The sequence below is a fragment of the Malania oleifera genome, chromosome 5 (assembly GCF_029873635.1).
Source record: "Malania oleifera isolate guangnan ecotype guangnan chromosome 5, ASM2987363v1, whole genome shotgun sequence".
NCBI classification, from domain to species: domain Eukaryota; kingdom Viridiplantae; phylum Streptophyta; class Magnoliopsida; order Santalales; family Ximeniaceae; genus Malania; species Malania oleifera.
The window spans coordinates 16302288-16325503 of NC_080421.1; the positions used below are offsets into that span (position 1 = coordinate 16302288).

The window sequence follows — 23216 nt, forward strand, 5'->3', positions numbered from 1 at the left end:
GTGAATATTTTCATGTAAGGTGTTGTGCTCATATTTTGAATCTTATTGTTCAAGAAGGCTTAAAAGTGATTGAACGTGTTGTGTATAACATTAGAGAAAGTGTCAAGTACATTAAGGGTTCAGAACGCAGAAAACTTAAGTTTGAAGAGTGCATTAAACAAATTGGTATACTTGCTTCAATCAGTTTGCGCTTGGATGTACCAACTAGATGGAATTCAACTTTCATGATGATAGAAAGTGCACTCATATATCGACGGGCTTTAATTCATTATGCTTTACCTGATGCAAATTATAAGTATTGTCCGTCAAATGAAGAGTGGAATAGAGCTGAGGTCATTTGCAATTTCTTGAAGCCATTTTACGACATGACAAAACTCTTCTCGGGTTCGGATTATCCTACATCTAATTTGTATTTTTCAAATATATGGAAAATTCAATTGCATTTACTTGAAACAATGGAAAATCCGAACTGCATTGTTAATGGTATGGCTGCAAAAATGAAAGAGAAGTTCAATAAATATTGAAAGTGTTATAGTGTTGTTTTGGCATTTGCAATTGTTCTTGATCCTCGTTACAAGCTTCAATTTGTCGATTTTTGTTACTCAAAGATTGATTCATCCACTTCTCGGCAAAAGCTAAATCTCCTTCGTCAAAAGTTGTACTCTCTATTCCAAGATTATGCAAACAAATCAAAATCTTCTTTGGAATCTACTGCTCCATCTACTGGGGGGTACTGGTGGTAGTGACAATCTCATTAGAGATGAGCTTTCGGTAACTTCATTTATATTTTCTAATTTTTCATTTCTTATTTTATATATATTATTTTTAGCTGTTATATTTATATTGTTTGTTTTTCTATTCTAATATATGACAGGAATTTGAATTTTATGAAAGCCAATATTGTGCTACTACAGAAAAATCTCAATTAGATTTATATTTGGAAGAGCCTAGGCTAAATCGTGTGGAACATGCTGAAATGGATATATTGTGGTATTGGAAAGATAATCGATTTCGATATCCTGATTTATCTCTTATGGCGCATGATGTACTTACTATTCCTATCACAAGTGTTGCATCAGAATCTGCATTCAGCATTGGAGCCCAGGTTCTTAACAAATATCGAAGATCACTTTTGCCGGAAAATGCAGGAGCATTGATAACAACTCGAAATTGGTTGTTTGGTTACGCAAGTATGCATTTTTTTTTTTTTTTGAGTTTTTCCAATATTATTTCAATAATTTCAATACTTACATTTTATTTACTTTCATATCTTTTGTCAATTGTTATTGTTTTTTATTTGTTATCTATTTATTTTGTCATTGCAGTGGATCCAAGTGAAGAAAGAGAAGAAGTTGAACAATTAGAAGTCAAATTTGAAAATCTTTTGATTAATGATTTGGGAGAAGCTTTTACAAACAATCATGGCTAATTAAGTTTTTTTATTATCTTTTGAAAATTGTAATCTTGTGAATTTTTATGGAACTCATTTAAATTTGGTTTTGTTTCTAAATATTTAACTTTTATATTTTTTAAGATTATGTTTTGATTATGGGACTTGAATATTTGATTTATGTGTTATGCATAATGCATGAATTAAAAAAATATGAATGATGAATGAACTTATTAAATATTTTACATTTAACTCTATATGTAAATATTACGGGACTCATTTAAATTTAGATTTATATATAAATATTTTATGCATGTATTATGCATATTTAATATTTTTAGAGGTGTGTGTGTTTTTTTTAATTTTACATTTTTTAAAAAATTGTATTCATTAAAGGGATGTATTGTTTTTTACATTTTATGTTCTTTTCATTTAGAAATTAATAAATAAAATGTAATTTTTTTTATAAAAAAAATGTCATTTTATATAAAAATTTTAAAATAAAAAAAAAAATATATATATATATATATATTTTTAAACGGGTGACCCGTTACCTGCCCGTTTATTAAATGGGCGGGTTAGGGTTGGCATGTATGTGATCCATTTAACATTGACCCATTTATGACCCGGTCCGTTTATGACGCGGCCCGTTAGTGACCCGCCCAAACCCGGCCCGCCCGCCCGTTTTGCCAGGCCTACCTCGAAGAGTGAGGCTCGGCCCTTCATTGAGCCTAATTTAGGGGAGTTTTTTCCCGTTTTAACTTTTTTTTAAAAGAATATATTAAATAATACCTCATTCTGGGAAGTATTTCCCAAAATGACTCTGACGAAATCTCACTACTCCAAGTAGCGATATTTAACCAAATCTCGCTACTTGGAGTAGCGAGATTTACTTTTGCTTGAAGGGCTCGTGCTAACGCGTGGCAAATTTCGTTACTTGGAGTAGCGAGATTTAATTGGGAGAAATAATGCTCTGCCAGCCGCTTATCGACGCGTGGTAAATCTCTGCCAACCACCATTTAACGCATGGTAAATCTCGCTACTCCAAGTAGCGAGATTTTGTTGGGATCATTAATGTTCTGCCAACCGCCTTTTGAATTACCTCCAGCCGGCTCTCGACGCGTGACAAATCTCGCTACTTGGAGTAGCGAGATTTGCTTCAAAATAAACTCGCCTGTTCTTCCTCCTTTCTTGCTCGAACAGAGTACCTGTTGCAGCAGAGCCGAGCAGGTGACCGTTGAAGGAAGACTCCGGAGCAGGTGACCGTTGCTGGCTTCATCAAATCGAAGGTTATATAAGGAGATGGGGTAAGTTATGTTTTCCATGTTCAGTGCTTAGATTTTTACATTATTTTTATTTCATCGAAAGTTTTGATAATCCGATAGAGAGTTTGTGATTTGTGTTAAAAGATTCGTAGACAAACATTACTCTTAAGGTTTGTATTTCATTGTTTTGGTATTTAAATTTATTTTTTCGCTGATAATATTTTATTTGTATTTTATTGTTTGGGTATTTGAATTTAATTTTTTGCTGACAATATTTTATTTTTTCCATTCAAACTGTTGTTCAATATTTATTTTTTTTTTTTTTGGATTGTTGTTTCATTGTAAAATGCATTATCTTTCCTGCCCTAGAAATTGTTGAAGTTTCCTCCACTCACTAAATTTGTTGAATTTCCTTCTACTTTTTTGAATATAATTGTGCAATTATAATTAGATCATATGGTTTACTTTCAAAATGGGAAATTTTGTTATTCAATTCTTGAATTTTCTTGTACTGTTTTTAATATAATTGGGCCCATCCACTAAAGTTGTGAACATAACATGTAAATTATATGGTTTTAATTGATGCTTTGAGTTAATGTGAGTGCACATTATAATTATAAATTGTATTGTCATATGTATAAGATCCTAGGATCTTATACCTTATTTTCCGGGTTATTAATAATTATGTTGAAAATTTTAAAATAAAAAATTCTGACTCTTATATTAATGCTAAAGAACTAAAAAAAAAAAAAAATGTGATATTTTTATAATCTATAAAAGAAGAATCTGAAAATTGAGAATTATTTTCTAAATATTGAACATATTCTTAGGCTTTTCTCTTCCCTTTATTCTTTTCTTTTCTCTAGTTAATTTAGGGCTATTTGAAAAATTAAAATTTGACAATATGTTTGGTTAATATTTATGAAAATTAATATAACTTAAATTTTTTAATTAAAAAATATTTGTGTAATATTTTTAAATCAATTGATATTTTAAATATATAAATAAAAAATAAATTTACAAATAATATATAATAAAAATATTATAAAAATAAAAATACAATTTATTATAAATATTTTAAGTAATTGTTGTACTATCCAAATTTATTTTATAATAAAATCTTTTTTTTACATGACAATTGAAAAATTGTGAAAAATATTATATTATTGCTTTTATAATTTTATATATATATATATATATATATATATATATATATATCTTAATTTGAATTCTATTTCAATTTTTTTCATAAACAGTTAAAAATTGAAAATAAAAACTGAAAAATGACCACATAAAGAAACATATTTATATAATATGTTTTCTTTTTCACTTTTCTAATCTTTAACTAAATAGTTTTATTTTATTCTTAGATTTATGAATTGGTTCTTCAAAAAACAAAAAAAAAAAAAAATTAGGGCTAGCACAGCACAATGATTCATATATATATATATTGTTGGATGCTACGCCTTCTCAATTTCAAAAGTTAACTCATAGGATAAATCTTGCCAAATACTTAATAATTGATTATTAGTACCTTTCACAATAATTCCAATAATCTCTCTCTCATACATAAGACTCCAATTTTAACCCATCTCGAGAAGAATGTTAAAACATGTTTTTGACACTAGTATTTGGGGTGGGATTTTTTCCATACTTATATATATATATATATATATATATATATATATATATGTGTGTGTGTGTGTGTGTGTGTGTGTGTGTGTGTGTGTGTAGGCTATGAAAAAAATGTTGCTTTGGGAATGTGTGTGTGTAGGCTATGAAAATAAAATAAAATTTATTACCTCTTTGTCTGCCTACTCAAGAATCCAGCTATAATGTGACTTGCTGTCTGGACATCAATGAGTTCTCCCTCTCCTAGACTCAGATGATCATGTGGGCAAGGTTTGACAAGTTCTCTTTGAGTGAAGAGTTTTCTTAGTTCTCCAAGCTCATAGCCTAAATTTCTTTTGTATTTTGTTCACCAATACTCACAAGCCTACTACTTGGTTTCCAACAATCTACTCAATTCTAACTCACCCCAAATCACATACACAGAGGCAATGTTCACAGAATCACAGCTCTAGCTATGAAAGGTTATCTCACTCATCCTCTGTCATTAGTCCATCCTATGTAATAGAACAAGGACTTTAACCAATATATAAATAGAGGCAACTGCTACACTGCACAGAAACTGCCAAAAAAGAAAGGTGCTTGAACAGCTGACCATCATTAGAATCCTAAAGTAGCAGAAGACAATTAGTTGGATTACCCGAGTTATTTGGTAGGTGCAGCAGTTCTAAAAAATGCGGTTCCTTAGGGATCAAATTAAAATAAAAAATTCCATGAAAAAAGCCCCATATGTATAAGATCCTAGGGTGGGGGGTGCCTGAGGAGGCCACAGTCGACAGAGCACCATTAAAGATCCAACGGTACGAGGGCGAAGCCGGCCTCGACTAGTCACCGTCGATGACGCTGATTGGGAACACTGTAGAGATGATAGCTAAAAGGTCACATTATTAGAGGAGAGTAGTAATGAGTTTTTTCCTCCCCGAATTTATGTATTTTTCACCAATATATCGATATAAATGTAGTGTTCACATTTTAAAGCACTTGCCATAAGACAATCCCATTCCCATTTCATGAATCGGGATGTTATGAGTCCTAAGTAACATTTTTCCAAAAGATCCCTTCAACTCCTTTGAGTATGGCTGTTTGGATTAGCAATGAATCCTCAAAAGGCTACTTAACAAAATTGAACTTCAAATTAAGTGGCAACCCAACCCATAATGAGGCAGAGTACGAAGTACCATTTTGGAAAAATTACTCTTAAGAGCACCATTTCATAGTTCTTTGGATTCTAAGTTGAATTACAATTTTGGGAAAATCCGAAGTATATGTCATATGGGGAAAATCAATACATATTCATGTTGTTTATTCATAGACGCTGAATTCATCTATTTATTTTCTTGGTGGGAAAGTTAGGTCCAAACTCTAAGTTCATTAATTCATTAGAATTTGTATACATCTATTTGGTTTATAGTTATTAGTTATTTCGTATCATTTACACATCACTTATACATACAATTTTGTCTTGCGTAGGTTTGTTTTATTTCCCGATCGCTGATCTAAATGGCAGGAAGCTCAAGCAGTGATCCAGTCACGGTATTTTTATATATAGGGGGGAACATAATAACCGCATTAGATGGTGTTAGGTATAGTATTCGGCCAGTTCGACTTATTCGAATTGGCCGTAGGTGTAAATTAAGTAAATTATATACGAAGATATATAAATATTTGCATATTGATCCAAATCAATATGCATTGCGGGTGACCGCAAGATACCTTGCGCGAGAGTTAAATAATATAGCGTTTTACGAGGCTGTTCCGATATCAGATGATTATGGGTTGCGCATTGTATTGGACGCACACTGTATCGGTGAGACATATTTAACGATGCAATTGTATGTCGAAACTATTCCTCAAGTGGGTGTAATTGCAGTTAGGCAACCAGATGAGCCCGCGAAGCAATTGGGTGAAGTCGGTGAAGACACCGAACAAACACATCAGGTCGATGTTGGTGGGGAGGTTCGTGTTATGTCCACGGTCGATTTTAATAAATATCCGGGATCGTCATTCCAGCTGTCGGAGTACGAAGCACCTGTTCCTCATACGTTTCCGCAGGGAGGTTGCGAAGACGTCTCGAGTGCGGTACCAGCATCGTTGTTTGCCATTGCGAACGACGCATTAGACGAGGGCATGAACATTACGAATGATATTCATATTGAAGACGAACACATGCACGACCAGGAAATGGGTGAAGGGTTAAATGATGTCCCCGATGATGTGAACTTACCTCACCATGACACGGACGACGCAACGTTTGACGCGCAATTCATCGGCGAGCTTCCGATGTACAGTCATATTGACCTAGCTGCTGCAGATTTAACTGCGGTCGATGAGCTTCCCATACGCGTCACTCATTGGGAAGAATCCTCTGAGTTGAGTAAGGGGATGCTCTTCGGTTCGAAGGATCAGCTGATCGCCGCAGTGCGAATATATCACGCTCGCACCCACCATGACTTCCATGTGGTGCGATCTACTCCTGAGCTGTGGGTTGCTAGGTGTAAGGACCACGATTACGCGTGGAGATTGCGTGCCATGTATCGATTGATACACCATTTTTTCGAAATCACCCAATATAGTGGTCCGCATACGTGTCTGAATGAACTTATATCGCAGGACCATAACCAAATCACGTCGTCCCTCATTACTGGGGAGATAGTGAATATGATCAGGGGAGATGCGTCGACGTCGATCGCTACATTGAAGGAGTTCATTGATTGTCGATTCGGGTATTCAATATCTTATAAGAAGGTTTGGTTAGGCAAACAGAAGGCAATAGCCCAAGTCTTCGGTGATTGGGAGAAATCGTATGAAACGTTACCGAAGTGGATGGAAGCGATGCGCGCGTACAATCCTGGGACTACAGTCAGGTGGAGGTCAACTCTGGTTCCAGGTGGCACTAACAGCGCAACCTTCGTATCTATATTTTGGTCATTTGCAGCATCTATTCAGGGTTTTCGTCACTGCCCTCCCGTTATATATGTGGACGGGACACACTTGTACGGTAAGTACAAGGGCAAACTCCTTATTGCGACGTGCTGCGATGCAAATAGGCAAATATTTCCCCTTGCATTCGCTATTGTGCAAGAGGAAAGCCTCGACACATGGAATTGGTTTCTGTGTTCTCTGCGTTTGATTACCGACAGGGATGACATTTGCCTCATATTAGATCGACATCCAGGGATTATCGCTGCGGTGCAGCACAATCCTGATTGGCAACCACCACGTGCGCACCACCGATTTTGCCTTCGACATGTCGTTAGCAACTTTAATACAAAAGTGCGGAGTGTCAATATGAAGCGAATGGCTGAGCGAGCCGGAAGGGAGCATCAGGTGAGAAAATTTGACACCTGGATGGAGAGGATATTCGACGAGGGTGGAGAGCCAGCCAAGTTGTTCTTCGATCAGATCCCTCCTCATATGTGGACCCAGTGCCACGACGGTGGAAAGAGGTATGGAAACATGACCACCAACCTGGTCGAATGTTTCAACGCCATCCTAAAAGGCGCACGTAGCCTTCCCATAACGGCTCTCGTGCAACTAACATTTTATCGTGTTGCACATTACTTTAATAGCCGACGGGAGTCTGCTCGTAACGCAATATCTAGAGGAAATACGTTAACTCCACATATATTGCTAGCGATGGAAAGAAGGAAGCTGAAGGCGACCGGACAACGAGTCACGACGTTCAACCGGTCTAGGGGTACTTTTAGCATCACGACCGCGCAGTGGGGACCCCATAAAAGAAACAATGTCCAAACTTTGAGCATCCAGAGGCGCAAATGCTCCTGCGAGAAGTGGCAATCTTTACACTATCCCTGCTCGCACCTTCTTGCAGCCTGTACCGAGACACGGCTAAATGTGAGCCAGTTTGTTGAGCCATATTGGAGCACTGCCGAGCACTATGCAACAAATGCTGGAGAATTTTATCCAATCATGCATGAGGCATATTGGCCAACTTGCTCGTTGCCAAACTTGCAGGCAAATCCTGCATACGCTAGACATAAAGGTCGGCCTAGGAGCTCACGTATACATAACGAGATGGATGCTCGGAAAGGTCGGAAACATATCACGTGTAGCATATGCCGTCAAGAAGAACAAAACTGCACAAGATGTCCGAGAAGGACCCAACCTGGGGATGCAGCTGGACCTTCGCACTGACCTATAACTTATAGGTTATCCGGGATTTGCGTACTCTTATTCCTCGCGTCATGACAAGTTTTCAGCTACCATTCTACCCATTCCATCTGAAAAATTTGTTTCCAAATGTTAAATCCTTAGACCGCTTTCATTTTTCGGTGAACACGTGAATGCTCCATGCTCAATTTGTCTCTGAGCAATTGAGTCACTGTGTCCATCAATCGACAATAGTGTATGTTCAGATGAAAACTTGGTGAGACATTTTCATTTGTACACATATAGGATAAACCTTGAGATTTTTGTTCGGTTCCACCATACAAAGCACCGGGGACAGATACTCAATTCTTATGATTTCTATATTAATGCTTTCAATATTCTGGCTTGTTCGCAGGATCGATCCAGGGCCGTCTGATACTACTGTACTGTGTATGGGCGATCGTCACCGGTCCAGTCGGGCGTGGACCGATTCGCATGCTGACGTGTTATATTGCTGAGGGGGCAGTCAGAGCGTACAGGATAGGATAGGCGCAGACCCTTGCATTATTGATTGGATACGTGACGTGGGTTTTTATGGGATATATCAGATTGGCCATATCCAGTTGGATTGGCATCTTGTGACCGCGTTGGTCGAGCGATGGAGGCTAGAGACACACACTTTCCACTTGCCACACGGGGAGGCGACTATCACATTACAGGATGTCGCGGTGTTGTTCAGGCTACCGATTGATGGGTTGCCCGTCACTGGTCGTACAGCTAGACCAGTACAGGATGGAGGCATCGGTCAGGGGGGAGGACTTCGCCGCATGTACGAGAGATTGTTAGGAGTGGTGCCCCCAGATGGTGAGCTTGTTGGTGCCCGCATTTGCATGCGGTTTCTAGAGGGGGAGATGTTTCGCCAGCTTCCGACTAATGCTGATGATCAGACTATAGTGTGTCACGCACGTGCCCATATGCTGCGATTGATATATGGGACGCTGTTCTGCGACCTATCGGGGAGTTACACACATTTGATGTTCCTTCCACTGCTCGCGGAGCGAGGAGAGATACGCCATTATAGTTGGGGTGCTACGACGTTAGCCTGGCTGTACCGGGAGATGTGCCGCGTCGCTGAAGTGTCGCACTCATAGATCGGAGGAACACTCCGCTTATTGCAGGTTTGGGCGTGGGAGAGATTCACGTCGTTAGCTCCTACGCACCGCGGTGTCCGACGTCTTATTTAGAGGGATGAGGACGGACGACCGATTGACCTAGCTCCACTCGCGTGGAGGTTAGTAACTCAACTGAAAATCATTTGCTTCAGTTGTAGTACGTAGTAGTGGTTACACCTTGCTAACTTACGTTTTATTGTGTACAGGTGGAGGGATCAGTCGTTGGCGCCTAATGTTGCGCAACACACGCTGCCCTGGTACAGATTCGAGCTAGACATGCACCGGGAGCACGAGGTAGTCTCGGTTATGTGTATTGATAGTATTTTTTAAGATTTGCATATATTCCCGTCCCACCTCTGACATTTACTATATGTCTACGCGCAGTTCTTATGGGCGCCCTACACTGATGACATTGTTGCCAACCTACCACCTGGTTATGCAGTTGGGTCGGACCTCTGGGTTGCCCGAGTGCCACTCATATGTTTTCATATTGTCGAGTGGCATCTCCCAAACCGAGTGATGCGCCAGTTTGGCTTTCGACAGGGCATTCCCGGTCGTTTCTGTACTTCGGGGGTTGATGTACGTGGGGAGGACTTGCACGAGATTGATGGTCGCGGTCGAGGGAACACAGATTGGGCTGCGGAGCACGCCATGTACGTGAGTATGTGGGTACATAGGCGCGACTACATTGTCGAGGGAGTGCGGGCAGATGGCCCAATGCGTCAGGAGGATCCGTATTATGCGTGGTACAGGTCGATCACACGTCGCTTCGTAGATAGGACTGCGGCGGTCTACATGAGCCTCGTACGCTTACTTAAACGTATACATAATTTGTTACCGTGATGATTAGTAGTTCAATGTTTTAACCACTATTTTCGTATGCTGCAAGCTGACGTATTACACCAGGTCGACTCGTTATCATCAGACCCCGCTGTGAGCGATTTAGCGAGAGTTGGTTTGGACATTTTCTACGAGGACGGGCGACGGATCCCTACCCCACGCCGGACCCCGGCCCCATGAGGTGGTCGAGCAACTCCAGTACGAGGGGGTCGAGCAGCTACCTCCAGCCGTCCATCGAGTCCAGCCTTCTCACCGCCCATTGTACATGAGGAGTATGTGTTTGGGCCGTCCGCTGCTGATTTTGCGGGACCCTCTAGTAGACCGGCGGATTATCAATTTGACTTTGCCGCGACGCTGTCGATGTCGTACTTACTAGACGACCCTCTCAATGCGGAGGAGGTGGACGCACCCGGCTTGCCAACTTGGACTCGTCCAGAGACTACATACGACATAGCTCCCCGTCCGCTTCACCTAGAGAGGGATTATCTAGTACGTATGGGCGGAGACGACAGACATGTAGCCCCTCGATGTGACCGGACGCCAGACTCAGAGGAGCAGCCAGGTGAGGGCAGACGCAGACGGCAGCCACCCCGACACCGGAGACGACCTCCATGCAGTACCGAGTAGCCGATATATGTATTTGTTAATTAGTTCATACTTTCATTTGTACATCAGATATATGTTTACAGCTTCATTTGTACATAATGTATTTATTCATTATTCATTTGGGCATAATGTATTTATTAATGACTTCATTTGTACAGCATCTATTTGTATATAATATATCATTTGTCCTTTATTTCTACTTGTTTGGAGTATCATTTGTACATAATGTAATTTTCTTAATTCTGAATCTATAGAGCAGCAATAGGTAAAGTGACAAGCAGGTATCATTTAGTGTACTAATTTGATATGTTGAATGTATACGAATCTGATGAATGTAACGTTGTGAACATACTGGTATAAACTGTATTTGAAGAATGTTTTATTTGCACAGGTGCGTGGATGGATATGCTCAATTTGTAAACAGGACTCTGCCGAAATTAGTATAGTATTTTGATAGGTTCAATGTATACGATTCTCGTGAATGTGACATTGTGAACATACTGGTATCAACTGTATTTGAATAATGTTTTATTTGCACAGGTGCGTGGATGGATATGCTCAATTTGTAAACAGGACTCTACCGAAATTAGTATAGTATATTGATAGGTTCAATGTATACGATTCTCGTGAATGTAACGTTGTGAACATACTGGTATCAACTGTATTTGAATAATGTTTTATTTGCACAGGTGCGTGGATGGATATGCTCAATTTGTAAACATGACTCTGCTGAAATTAGTATACTATTTTGATAGGTTCAATGTATACGATTCTCGTGAATGTAACGTTGTGAAATATAATTTAGTCTCTCTATGTATGTTTCTTAGGTTTTATTTCGACTTTTAATTTCACAATATTGAAAGTAACACCAAACGGGCCCCCGAGGAAAAAGGAAAGAATTCAATTAGGTGCAATTCAACTTGAATAGGGTTGAAATGTATACTCAGTAAAAGAGCTGTATGATATGATGATTTATCTTTAGAACTACCAAAAAAAAATATAATCCTAAAAAGTGTATACCGAGCCATTTGTATTTCTACAACAGTTGGTTTGTGGCATCATTGTATCCTTCGACTTTCGGATGCTTCAGAATTGTGTTACTAAAGATACAAAATTTTCATGAACATAAGAATTTTAATGTTTTGACCACAAACATATTGCTAATAGATTCCTTCGCATGGAGCATTAATCTTTTGTTCATAATAAGATTGATATGGAAAGGAGGGTATGTTTTCTTATTTTACATATAAAGTAAGATTTTTTGTTAATTAATACCAAGTTGCGAATTTAGATATGAATGAACAGCTTTGAAGAAATGGAATTCGAACTAAACGAGGGAAAACATTGGAATACTTTGGAATCATTGAATGCACAAACCAAATGCTAAGCAAAGGCACAATAGAACCAATCATTAAATCAGAAATGTAATGACAATCCAAAATGTAGAAAGTTAAAAATTAGCTAGACGAAAATAAGAACCTATGATCTGTAAAAGAGGAAGTTTTATTAACTCCTATCGATAATGGATACATATATGATGAAGAAGTAAAAGTTAAAAAACATTAAATGTAGGACAGTGTTGTCCCAACTCTATATGTTAGAACATGTTAATAACATAGAAGAAGGAAATAATTTACAAATTTTAGCTCATTTTGTATGATTCTTGAAGGTTTAAACCGTTTAACATTCGGAAATGTGAAGATAGTCCGAAGGGGGATTGTCGTCTGAAGGAGAAGTAGAATCAGAATTCACCTTCTCTCAGCTCCTCGCTGCCTTCTCTTCATTACCACCTACCCTGCAGGACACTGAACTGCTCTTCTTCCCTGGTGAAAAAATTATTTAATATATTTTTTTTAAAAATAAAAATTCAGGAAATAAATTATTCTACGTTATAAATCTGGAAATAATTTATTACGCAGAATAATTTATTTCCCGATTTATCATTTTAAAAAAAATATTAAAAGAATTTATTGTATAATAAATTGAAAATTTGAACTTTATTTTAAATTACCAATTTTAATTGTACCTGAAATTAATATATATATATATATATTGACACAACAAATATTATTTAGAATTTGACACAACATATATATATATATATATATACACTGACAGTTTGTTAAAGGGAAAGAAAATATAACGTTCAAAAATATTATTTATTTTTAAAAAATATTTAAAAATAATAATATATATTTAGAGTTTGAAATTTAAATTATAAATATGATTTTTATGTATTTGTACAAAAAAATAAATATTTTTTTTATAATTTTACCCAAATTTAAATTTGACTCTCGAATTCAAATTCCCAAATATAATTTTTTATTTTAATTATTAACTGATTTTTTATGAGCGATGATTAGAAAAAATCAAAATAAAAAGTTGATTCTTTTTAAGAAATAAAAAAAAAAGTGTGTTGGCTTTTTTGAGGTTAAATATTCTTAAGTCAAAGATTTGTGTAATTAATGTATTTATTTGTGGATTCTAATTATATGGGATACTCTTTCTAAGACTACTTCTTAGGTGTTTCCACTTATTGTTTTGTTCAATTAATAAAAAAAAAAAGAGAAGATTAAGATATGATAATTATGTATACATTTATTATTCAAAGTAAAGATGGATTATCTTTATTATAAGAGATGAGAAAAAAAAATGTTAAAGACTTGCTTAGTTGTGGAAGATATTTTTTATTTTCTAATATTTAAAATTTTAAAAAGTTATAAAAATTTAGCTTTTTTCAAAAAATATTTTGAATATACATATAAAAAAGGTATAAAATTGGGTGTAAATACCCAAAAAATATAATAAATAAAAGAAATTGGTAAAAATAGATTTTTGGCTAAGAAAGGAGAAAAATCGGCGACGATTTCCTGGAGAAGAGAGAAAACCGGTGACAGTTTTGGGGATTTATCGCGGGACGGTAAATAAAAATCATTTCAAACTCTAAATAATTCTCTTTACATTTTGTTAATTTATTATTTATTAAATATAATTCCGCCTAATTATCAACAAGACATTCAAACTATGATCATTTGTTAGCAATTTTTAAAAATTAAATTATGATATCCAAAATAATATGTGAATCGCTTTAATTTAAAATTTTAAACAGAAGATAGTGCTTTTGAGATTTAGTGAAAAATATAAAAATCTATATTTTAAAATTTTGAGATTTGTTCAAAAAAAAAAAAATTTATCTATTTATTTAATATGAAAATATATATTTTAAAAAAATTCTTCTGCGTAATAAATCGAGAAATGATTTATTATGCAAAATAATTTATTTTCTGATTTATCATTTTTTTTAAAAATATATATATAATAATATAGTTTTTATGAAAATGACACGTGACAAATCTCGCTACTTCAAATAGCGAGATTTGTTTAAATCTCGCTATTCCAAGTAGCGAGGTCAGGGTTATTTTGGGTAATATTTCCCGGAAAAGGTATTTTTTAATATATTTAAAAAATAAAAGGTTAAAATCGGAAAAAACTCTAATTTGGGGTCTGTGACACTGCTTATCGCGCTTTATGTGATGATGTCCGTTTTTGGGGCTTCAATCTTGGGATTTTGGTTTTGATTAGTCAGGATTTTTGAGGATTTCAGCAATCATTTGGTCATATGGTGATAGGTAGCCAATGCAGCAATTGGTGATTTTGGGAGAAGAAGAGAAAAAGAGTGAAGAAGACAACGACGACGACGTCATGGGGCTATGGTCTACTTTTACAGGTGAGGTCTGGTTCTTCCATTATCCCTAATTTCTTCAGTTCCTCTCATTATGGTACGAAATTCTTTAATGCTGGCTTTGGTTGCACTATTCTTGCCCCTATTGCTCTTATTCCTACTTCTAATGTTTCGTTTCAATTCTTGGATTGGTTTTACGCGCGATTACTTGTGCTTGACTGATTGATAATCTTCTTTCTTCTTCTGGGGGCTGTTTGTTTTTTCATATATATATATATATATATGTTTTTCCTGCTGTTTGGTTTGCATGAAAATCTGTTCAAATGTGGGAGGATTGGTACAGAAGACGAAGGATGGGTCTGGATGTGGTTAATGCCTACGTCTTCTGGACTGGTCACGAGCCTAATCCTGGCCAAGTATTTCTTTTTGAAGGAAGGTAAGCTGAGAAATATTGTAAGCCCAAGGGAAAACTACAACCAGTAAAGGTCTACAGACCTTACACAGAGACAGCAACACACGGCAAAACAATGAACAAAGGTCTACTGACCTTTATTGCACTTTTGATGTGGAGGAATGTAATCAATCACGAATGGAATCATCTTTATCGCACTCTCCATTCAAATTTTGATTCCATTCCTTTCCTACTGAATTCCATTCCTCAAACCAAACTTAACGTTGAAACAGCAAAATAAAACTTTCAAAAGCTTTCAAGCCCTTGCATCTAGTACTAATATCAAGGGAAATCCTTTGACAATTGATTTAGCATCCAAAATGACCATCTCATAAACCCATGCATGTCTAGCTTTTTCCATATTTGGTAAGTAGTTGCAGCAGAAGTCAATCTGCAGAAAATAGAGACTGCGGTAGTACGAGCACCCAGATTTGATATCCACTGAAGCTTAGAATTTTAATCACTTGCCTTTAACCTCTAATTCTTCCAAGAAATTCGTAATTACTCTAAAGAAGGGAGCATAGAACTTTGTTTGGTTAATGAGATGAAAAAAAGAAAAGAAATGATAGTTGTTTTTTTTAATGGAAAAAAGGAAGGGGAATGGTTTATTTCCCACGTTACTTGGATAACTAGAGAGAAATGAAAAGAAAAGATGGTTATTTTTTTCCTATGTTGCTTCGATGATTGAAGAGAAATGAAATGATTTCATATGAGTTCTCTTATCTTCCTCCATTTCTTTATCTTATCTCGGGTGGAGATTCTGCTAATAATCCACCCCTTATTAGAGAATGCTTTGGTATGTAATTCTGAAACTAGATTGAAGAAACCCCCTGGTACTAATGTATTCGTTTTTGCCTGATGAATCCAAACAGACCTCAAAGTATATGTACCACTAGAGATAGGTTTCCAAATGAATCTGTCCTCTCTGCGGACTGAGCTGAAAGATAATGCTGATGGATCTTCATTTGATGTCAACAGTGCTCCATGAAGATCTTCTCGGCCAGACCCAAGGACAGTTTCCAATGATTTCAGCAATCATGGCATTGCTAGGGAGTCCAAAATCATGAAAAGTTTTAGAACCATGTGAAGAATTTAGTGGACTAGCTAGTTGCCAGTTATTAAAAAATAACAAAGATTTTCCATTTACAAGTTGACTTTTAATACATGTATGGATCTCATCTTTAGCATTCAGAATATTTTCCCAAGTCCATGTGCAGTTTTGAGGAACTTCAATGGAGCATAAGCTTCTACTTTTTGTCTTATTATAAGTATGAATCCAGATCACCCATAAAAATGAGTTAGAAAAGCAGGCATTCCAGATTATTCTGAAAATTGAAGCTTAGCATCATACCAAGCCCTCCTTCATATAAGGTTTTCAAACATCAAACCAATTGACTTTGCAGCTATCTGTTTACCAATCATTCCATTCTATAAAAAAAGCTTTGACCTTTTTTTCTAGGCCCTCTACTACAGCTTTAGGAAGGACACTGAGCACTAGTAACCATGAAAATTTTGTAACAACGACCTAGTCAATTGCAGTCTACCAGCATAGGAGAAATCCATGATTCTATGAATGAATCTTGCCATAAATTATATGTATAACATTCTCACAATTAGCCTTATTGAGTTTCTTTGTAATAAAAGTTAGACCAAGGTACTTAACTGGCAGTGAACCTGCAGAATATCCTGGAATTTGAATTATCTCCTGCTTTGTGGAGAGAGGATTGCAAGAACTGAGAAATATAGATTATAGACTAAGAAAAGTTTGCCTTGAAACTGGTAAGAAAATGGAATAAACCCAGCACATTTTTAATACTAGTAGCTGGAGAGCCCTCACCATGACCTACATTTAAAAAGTCATCTGCAAAATGCAAATTTATGACCATTTTTTTTTCCCCCCATTTTCTATGAAAAGAGAGGCTTTGTATGAAAAGAGAGGCCACACCTAAGCTGCTCTTTGAAGAATCTTTCTAGGAATCTCCATGAACATAGGGAGGACTGTCTAAAGACCAAATTACATTTCAATTATGCTTTGGCAAACTTGAAATATCTGATGTTCCAAATTACAAAATCATTCTGTTTCATAAGCTGTGAAATCTCATCTGTAATTTTGGGATAACTTATTTTCTTTTCTATACTTTCTTAGAAACCAAACAGATGGTGATTTTAACCCCAAAAAAATCTACTTTAAATTTAATTGAGTTAATTCAGAACTTCCTTCTGTTAAATTTGCATTATGAGCTATTCTCATGTATTTTCCAATGAATGAAGTGGCCATGTTTGTCCATTCAATGAGAAATGTGAAAATCTTTTAGTTTTGATATTTAAGGTGTTTTCCCCTTGTCATGGCTGCTGGTGATGGTGGACTATAGGGCAGAGCTGTTGGTGATGAAGCTTCCCATCATCATCATCATCATCATCATCATCTTCTTCTTCTACTTCTTTTGTAGCTTTTTGTTTTTTCACCCATCTTAACACTGTTTTCACTTTCTCTCGCTCTCTACTTCACTAGAGATAACAGCTAACCAACAATTCATCATTAGGACTCGTATTTGAGATACATGTTCTAGGTTTTGGATTTTGAGTTCTGAACTATGTTTGGAATTATGATTTTTCTTGAAGGCATGCAGCTGTGGTTGGGGCAATTGGGGTTGTGAGTCTTCTACTTGGTCCAGGATAAGGGAAAGAATGCAAAGGTGGGGATGGATGGGGGTAAAGTTAAGGGTTTTTAAGTTGTGGAAAACCGTTTCCATTTTCCATTTTTGTTTTCCAAAGAATTACAAAAAAAATAAATAAAAAAATCTAGCTTATTTTTAGTTTTGCAGGTACTAAAAAACTGAAACTATAAAAAGATTTGGCACCCTACACTTGTGAAAAATAGTTTTATTTCCCATTTCTAATTTTTTAAATAATTACAAAAATGCCACCTTATTTTCCAATTTTCTAAATTTGTATAAGAAAGTTGGAAATATCTTTTTATTGTTTTCTAGATGCTTGATTTTGTATCTAATTTTTGGAAAACTGGAAAAAAAGGGTGTGATTTTGTCATTATTTGAAAATATAGAAATGAAAAAATGAAAACTATTTTTCAGAACTAAATAAATTGTTTATTTTCTACCTTTTTAATATAAATCTTGGAAAGCTGAAAGATAAGCCATCATTTTTATAATTCTTGCAAAAACCAAAAATAGAAATTGGAAATTGTTTTTCACAACTAAACAGGCCTTTTGGATCCTCATACATATTATCTCCTTCTCTCAAATGCCTCCATGTTTGAGCTGATTGAATCTCCATTGCGATAAGTGGTGATCCAATGGACACCAACTTCACACATCAGCAAATTCAGTCAGCCCTCCAGCCCAAGAATGCAATTTCCACACTCAGGGCTTCTCAAACTGGGATAATTTGAATTTGTTTGCCAGCCCAAGTTATAAAATCTATCATAAGAGCATAATTCCAAGGCCTATATATCTTCCCACATGCCGGGTCTGTTTTTGCAGGCTTTGCCATGGGATAAAGAAGCTTTGAGACCATATAACTGGATTATTAAGTGTTATTTTTATTTTAAAAAAGATTATGATGTTTTAAAATTTTAAGACATGGATTTAATTTGGTACATATTCTGAGTAGTTTTTTTGTGTTGAAAAATCTGATGGCAATTTCCTCAAGCATATGTACAGCTCCAGGTGTGCCTTCTTATATATTATTATTAATAATAAAGACTTAAGGACAAAAATACTCCAACACACACAACCTAGTTACTAAAATAACATATTCTCTTCTAACACTCCCCCAAGTTGGAGGTGCATAAAGATTTCTCCACGATGTATGATCAAAGTGGATTTGAAGAAAGCTTATGATTCAGTTTCTTGGGGCTTCCTTAAAGAATTATTGGAGCTGCTGGAATTCCCAGAAATTATGATAATTTGGATTATGGAGTGTGTGTCAACTGCTTCGTTCTCTATTGCTTTGAATGGAAGGTTTAAGGGCTTCTTCCAAGGGAGGAAGGGCTTGAGACAAGGGGACCCCCTATCTCCCCTTCTGTTTGTTCTGTGCGTTGAATACCTATCAAGGCTTCTCAGATCTATATAGAACAAGAATGACTTTAAATTTCACCCGAAGTGTTAAAGTTTGGGGATCACTCATCTGGCCTTCGCAGATGATTTAATGTTGTTCTCTCGTGTTTATAATGCTTTTATCAAATATTTGTTGAAGTGCCTCAATGATTTTTCCTACTGCTCAGGGTTGACAGTCAATCTAAATAAATCTAATTTCTACCAAGCAGGAATGAAAGACTCTGATCTAGATGATGTGCTGAGGTTGTCTGGTATGAAATTAGGTGCTTTTCCTTTTAGATACTTGGGAATTCCTCTGCTGTCTACAAAGCTGAATTCAGTTCACTATAGACCCCTCATTGACAGCATCTCCAATCTGCTCAAGAGCTGGCCAGGCCACACGTTATCTTATGCTGGCAAGCTTGAGATTATTAATTCTGTTGTACAGGGCATGGAATGCTTTTGGCTTGCGATTTTCCCGATTCCTCTGAATATTTTGAAGCATGTAGTTAAACTTTGCAGAGTTTTCCTGTGGGGTGGAAAAAAAAGGTCTCTTGTGGCCTGGAAGGAGGTATGTTTGCCGAAAGTTGAAGGTGGTCTTGGTATACTTGACCTAAAAAATTGGAACAACACCCTCTTAACAAAGACTCTTTGGAATATTCACTCAAAGAAGGATAGCTTGTGGACAAAATGGGTGCACCACTACTACTTGAAGGAAACCGAGATCTGGGATGTCTCTCCAAACAAAGGAGATTCATGCCTTTTCAAGAAGATAATGGAGTTGAAAAACCAAATTGTGCTGAAAGCTGGTAGCATTGATCTAGCTATTGAATTGATGAACAAATGGGGAAATAATGCAAAAAAAATCTATGAGTTCTGGAGGGAAAAAAACCATAGAGTTCCATGGGTGAAAGGGGTGTGGTTCAATGGGAGCTTACCTAAACATGCCTTTTGTCTTTGGTTTGGAGTTAAAGGAAAACTACCTACTTGTGATAGACTACCAGTGGAAGGAATTGAGCAGAGTTGTGTGTTTTGTAAGGAAGAGTTGGAGACACAAGATCACTTGTTCTTCAAATGTAAATTTTTGGAAGAAGTGTGGAGAGAAATTAAAGGGTGGATGGGCCTAAGGCGATCTATGTCTACCATTAAGGCTGCTACCAAATGGATCCATAAAGAAGTGAAAGGTAATGGTGTCCATGCAGCGGGAAAAAGAATTGCTCTTGCTACGACGGTGTACTTTATATGGCACTTTAGGAATAGATATAGATTTGAAAATCATGTAATCTCCCCTATAGAGTTAGTAATTGTGATAAAAAAATGTCTATAGGGCTGTTTTTGATAAATTTGATATGTATCTTGTTTGATTTGCTTGGAGTGTTGTACTTGGATTGATTTTGTTAGCTACAAAGGATTGGCCATGATTGGTCTCCGGGTATGCCCGGGTTATGATGTACATTGTTTGGCTTGGGAATGCCCAGTGTATTTGTAAGTATTCTTTTGATCAATATATTTTACCCCATTTTGATAAAAAAAAAGTTGGAGGTGCATAAATATCACATAACTCTAGCTTGTTACAACCATTAGACAAGGCGGGCTTATATAAAGGTTTCGCAAAAACATCACCTAACTAATCCACAGATTGCACAACGGAAGTCCTTACGACTTCAACTCTACATCCCTCAGTAAATGACAGTCACCTTCAATGTGCTTTTTCTCAAGAAACACTGGATTGGTAGCAATATGAATGGTAGCTTTATAATCTCAAAACATATTTATTGGCTTCGTTACCAAGAATTCTATTTGTGACATAAGAGACTTCAGCCACTTATTCACAGTATGAGCCATAGCTCAATATTACTAGATCTTGCCGTAGTGGATCTTGCTATGCCAGGCAACAAGTTACCTCTAAAAAATGTACATTATCCAATATAGACCTTTGATCATCAACAGAGCTAGCCCAATATGTGTTAAAGTTTCCCCCAATATCAGATTTTCTATTAGATTTATATATCAAACCTCTACAGGGAGTGCCTTTGAGATATTGCAAAATCTTGCATACAACTTCTCAATGTTGTTGTTTTTGATTTTCCTTAAATTGATTCACCACTTCCATAGTAAATGATCTGTTAGTTCTAGTAATAGTCAAGTAGATTAACTTGCCAACCAAGTGTCTATATCGACATTTATCTTCAAAGTCTGGTCCAACATCCCTAGACAACTTCACGTTTAGATCTGTAGGAGTACCAATTGGTTTAACTCCCAATAAACCAGTCACACGTAGCAAGTGCAATGTATATTATAGCTGAGATAGATTCAATCCTTTTCTGCATCATACAATCTCAATACAAAGAAAAAAACATAGAGTACCTAGTCCTTGATTTGAAATTTCACTTTTCATTACTTCTTTGCAATCTCACTTTGGTCACTGCCAGTGCTAATGATATCATCAACATAAATTACTATGAGTACCACACTTTTCTCCTTTTTGCAAACAAAAACTGAATGATCAAAGTAGCACTGTATAAAGCCAAATGACCTAACCACACTAAATTTGTCGAACTAGGCTCGAGAAGACTGCTTAAGGCTATAAATGGTTGTATGCAACCTACATGCCCTACCATCCTCCCCTTGAGTAACATACCCAGGAGGTTGCTTCATGTATGCCTCTTCCTATAAATCTCCATATAAGAAGGCATTCTTCTCATCCAATTGGTGTAAGGGCCAATCAAAATTAACTACCAACGAGGTCAATCATGGTTATTAAAATTGGGATCATATGTAGGATCACTAGGATGGTTTGCAGGGTTGGATTGTTGAATCGGATCGTGGATCATAAGATTCTAATAAGTACATAAATAAATATGAAATATGAAATATGCATTTGTATGTTTTTCTTTCATAATCTTCTATGATATAAACCTACAAAATTGGCTAGTAAGTGTTGAAGACTCAAAAAGCTACAAGTATCCTTGGTTGGCCCTCGCATTAGAAAAATAAAAAAAAGATGAAATGTTCAAATTGTTGCATTCCTAACTTAATTGAATTGGCTTACAAAGAAAATGAAAGAATCACTTATAGAAAAACAAAGAACATAATTTTTATTACAAATTAGTCAACAAACAACCATACAACATGAATATGCTTTTTTTTTTTCAAAACAATTCTTAACAAATAAAAGCTAAACTATCAAGATAGCTTCTACCTTCAATGAAATCATACAAGCCACTGTTTGTCTCATTGTTATCACTAAGACCGTCATCAATGACTTAATCAAGGCCATCCTTAATATCATAACTATCATTATCATTATAATTGTTAAATGCATCAATGTGTTATCTATCTATCTTCATCGTTAATAGTTTGCTCCACTTAATAATCATCAATGAACCAAAGAGTAATTTTTGATTCATAATTTCGTTATGTAAAATAAACCAAATCACTTTCTAGGTTGTCCATTTCATGTATTAGTTTATTAAGTTATACACGAAAAAAGGCTAGTCTATATTAAAAATATTTTAGTAAATATTTAAAAAAAATGAAAGAATGTAAGATCTTACTATCCTACCACGACCTTACGATTCTACTCCGGCTGCTCGACTAATCTAGACCATATGTTTGGGTGTATTCCTTGGTAACCAGTCAACCCTTAAGCTGTGTGATAGAGCCCTTAGAAAGATATTTGTTGGTTTAGATCGAATGATACCTAATCAAATCCTTAGGACTAGGAATTGAAACATATTAAGCAATGGGATAAGCAACAAAGGACAGTTGAGTGCATGTTTGAGTACTTTTCCAATGAGCAATGGGCAAATCCAATTCACACTAGGATGGATCTCTTGAACTAGAAGTTGAAACAGTGATGGGCAGAAGAGGCGTGCAAGGTGGCAGTGATGTTCGTGCTTGCTTTTCATCATTCATAAACCTGAATTGTTTCTCTTGGTCAGTAACTAATGGATTTGGAATAGCAGCGAAAGGTTTCTCGAGAGGGATAAGGGTAGGAATAGGAGGATCAATGC

General features: G+C 36.2%; 1 protein-coding gene across 11 annotated transcripts in view; it reads left to right on the forward strand.

The window, feature by feature from the left end:
- Positions 1-14504: 14504 nt before the first annotated feature.
- Positions 14505-23216, forward strand: part of LOC131156317 (uncharacterized) — a 75590-nt gene continuing 66878 nt past the window's right edge. For 6 of the 11 annotated variants that reach the window (XR_009136964.1, XR_009136970.1, XR_009136965.1 and 3 more), the window contains exon 1: positions 14523-14739. Coding sequence is in view for 1 of the 11 variants with exons in the window: in XM_058109906.1 (XP_057965889.1) it covers positions 14649-14739; positions 19431-20527 (1188 nt within the window). In the remaining 10 variants the exon portion in view is untranslated. Of the gene's footprint in view, positions 14745-19430; positions 20757-23216 lie in introns of those variants that run through there. The other 5 variants (XR_009136971.1, XR_009136963.1, XR_009136967.1 and 2 more) reach the window with 3 other exon arrangements.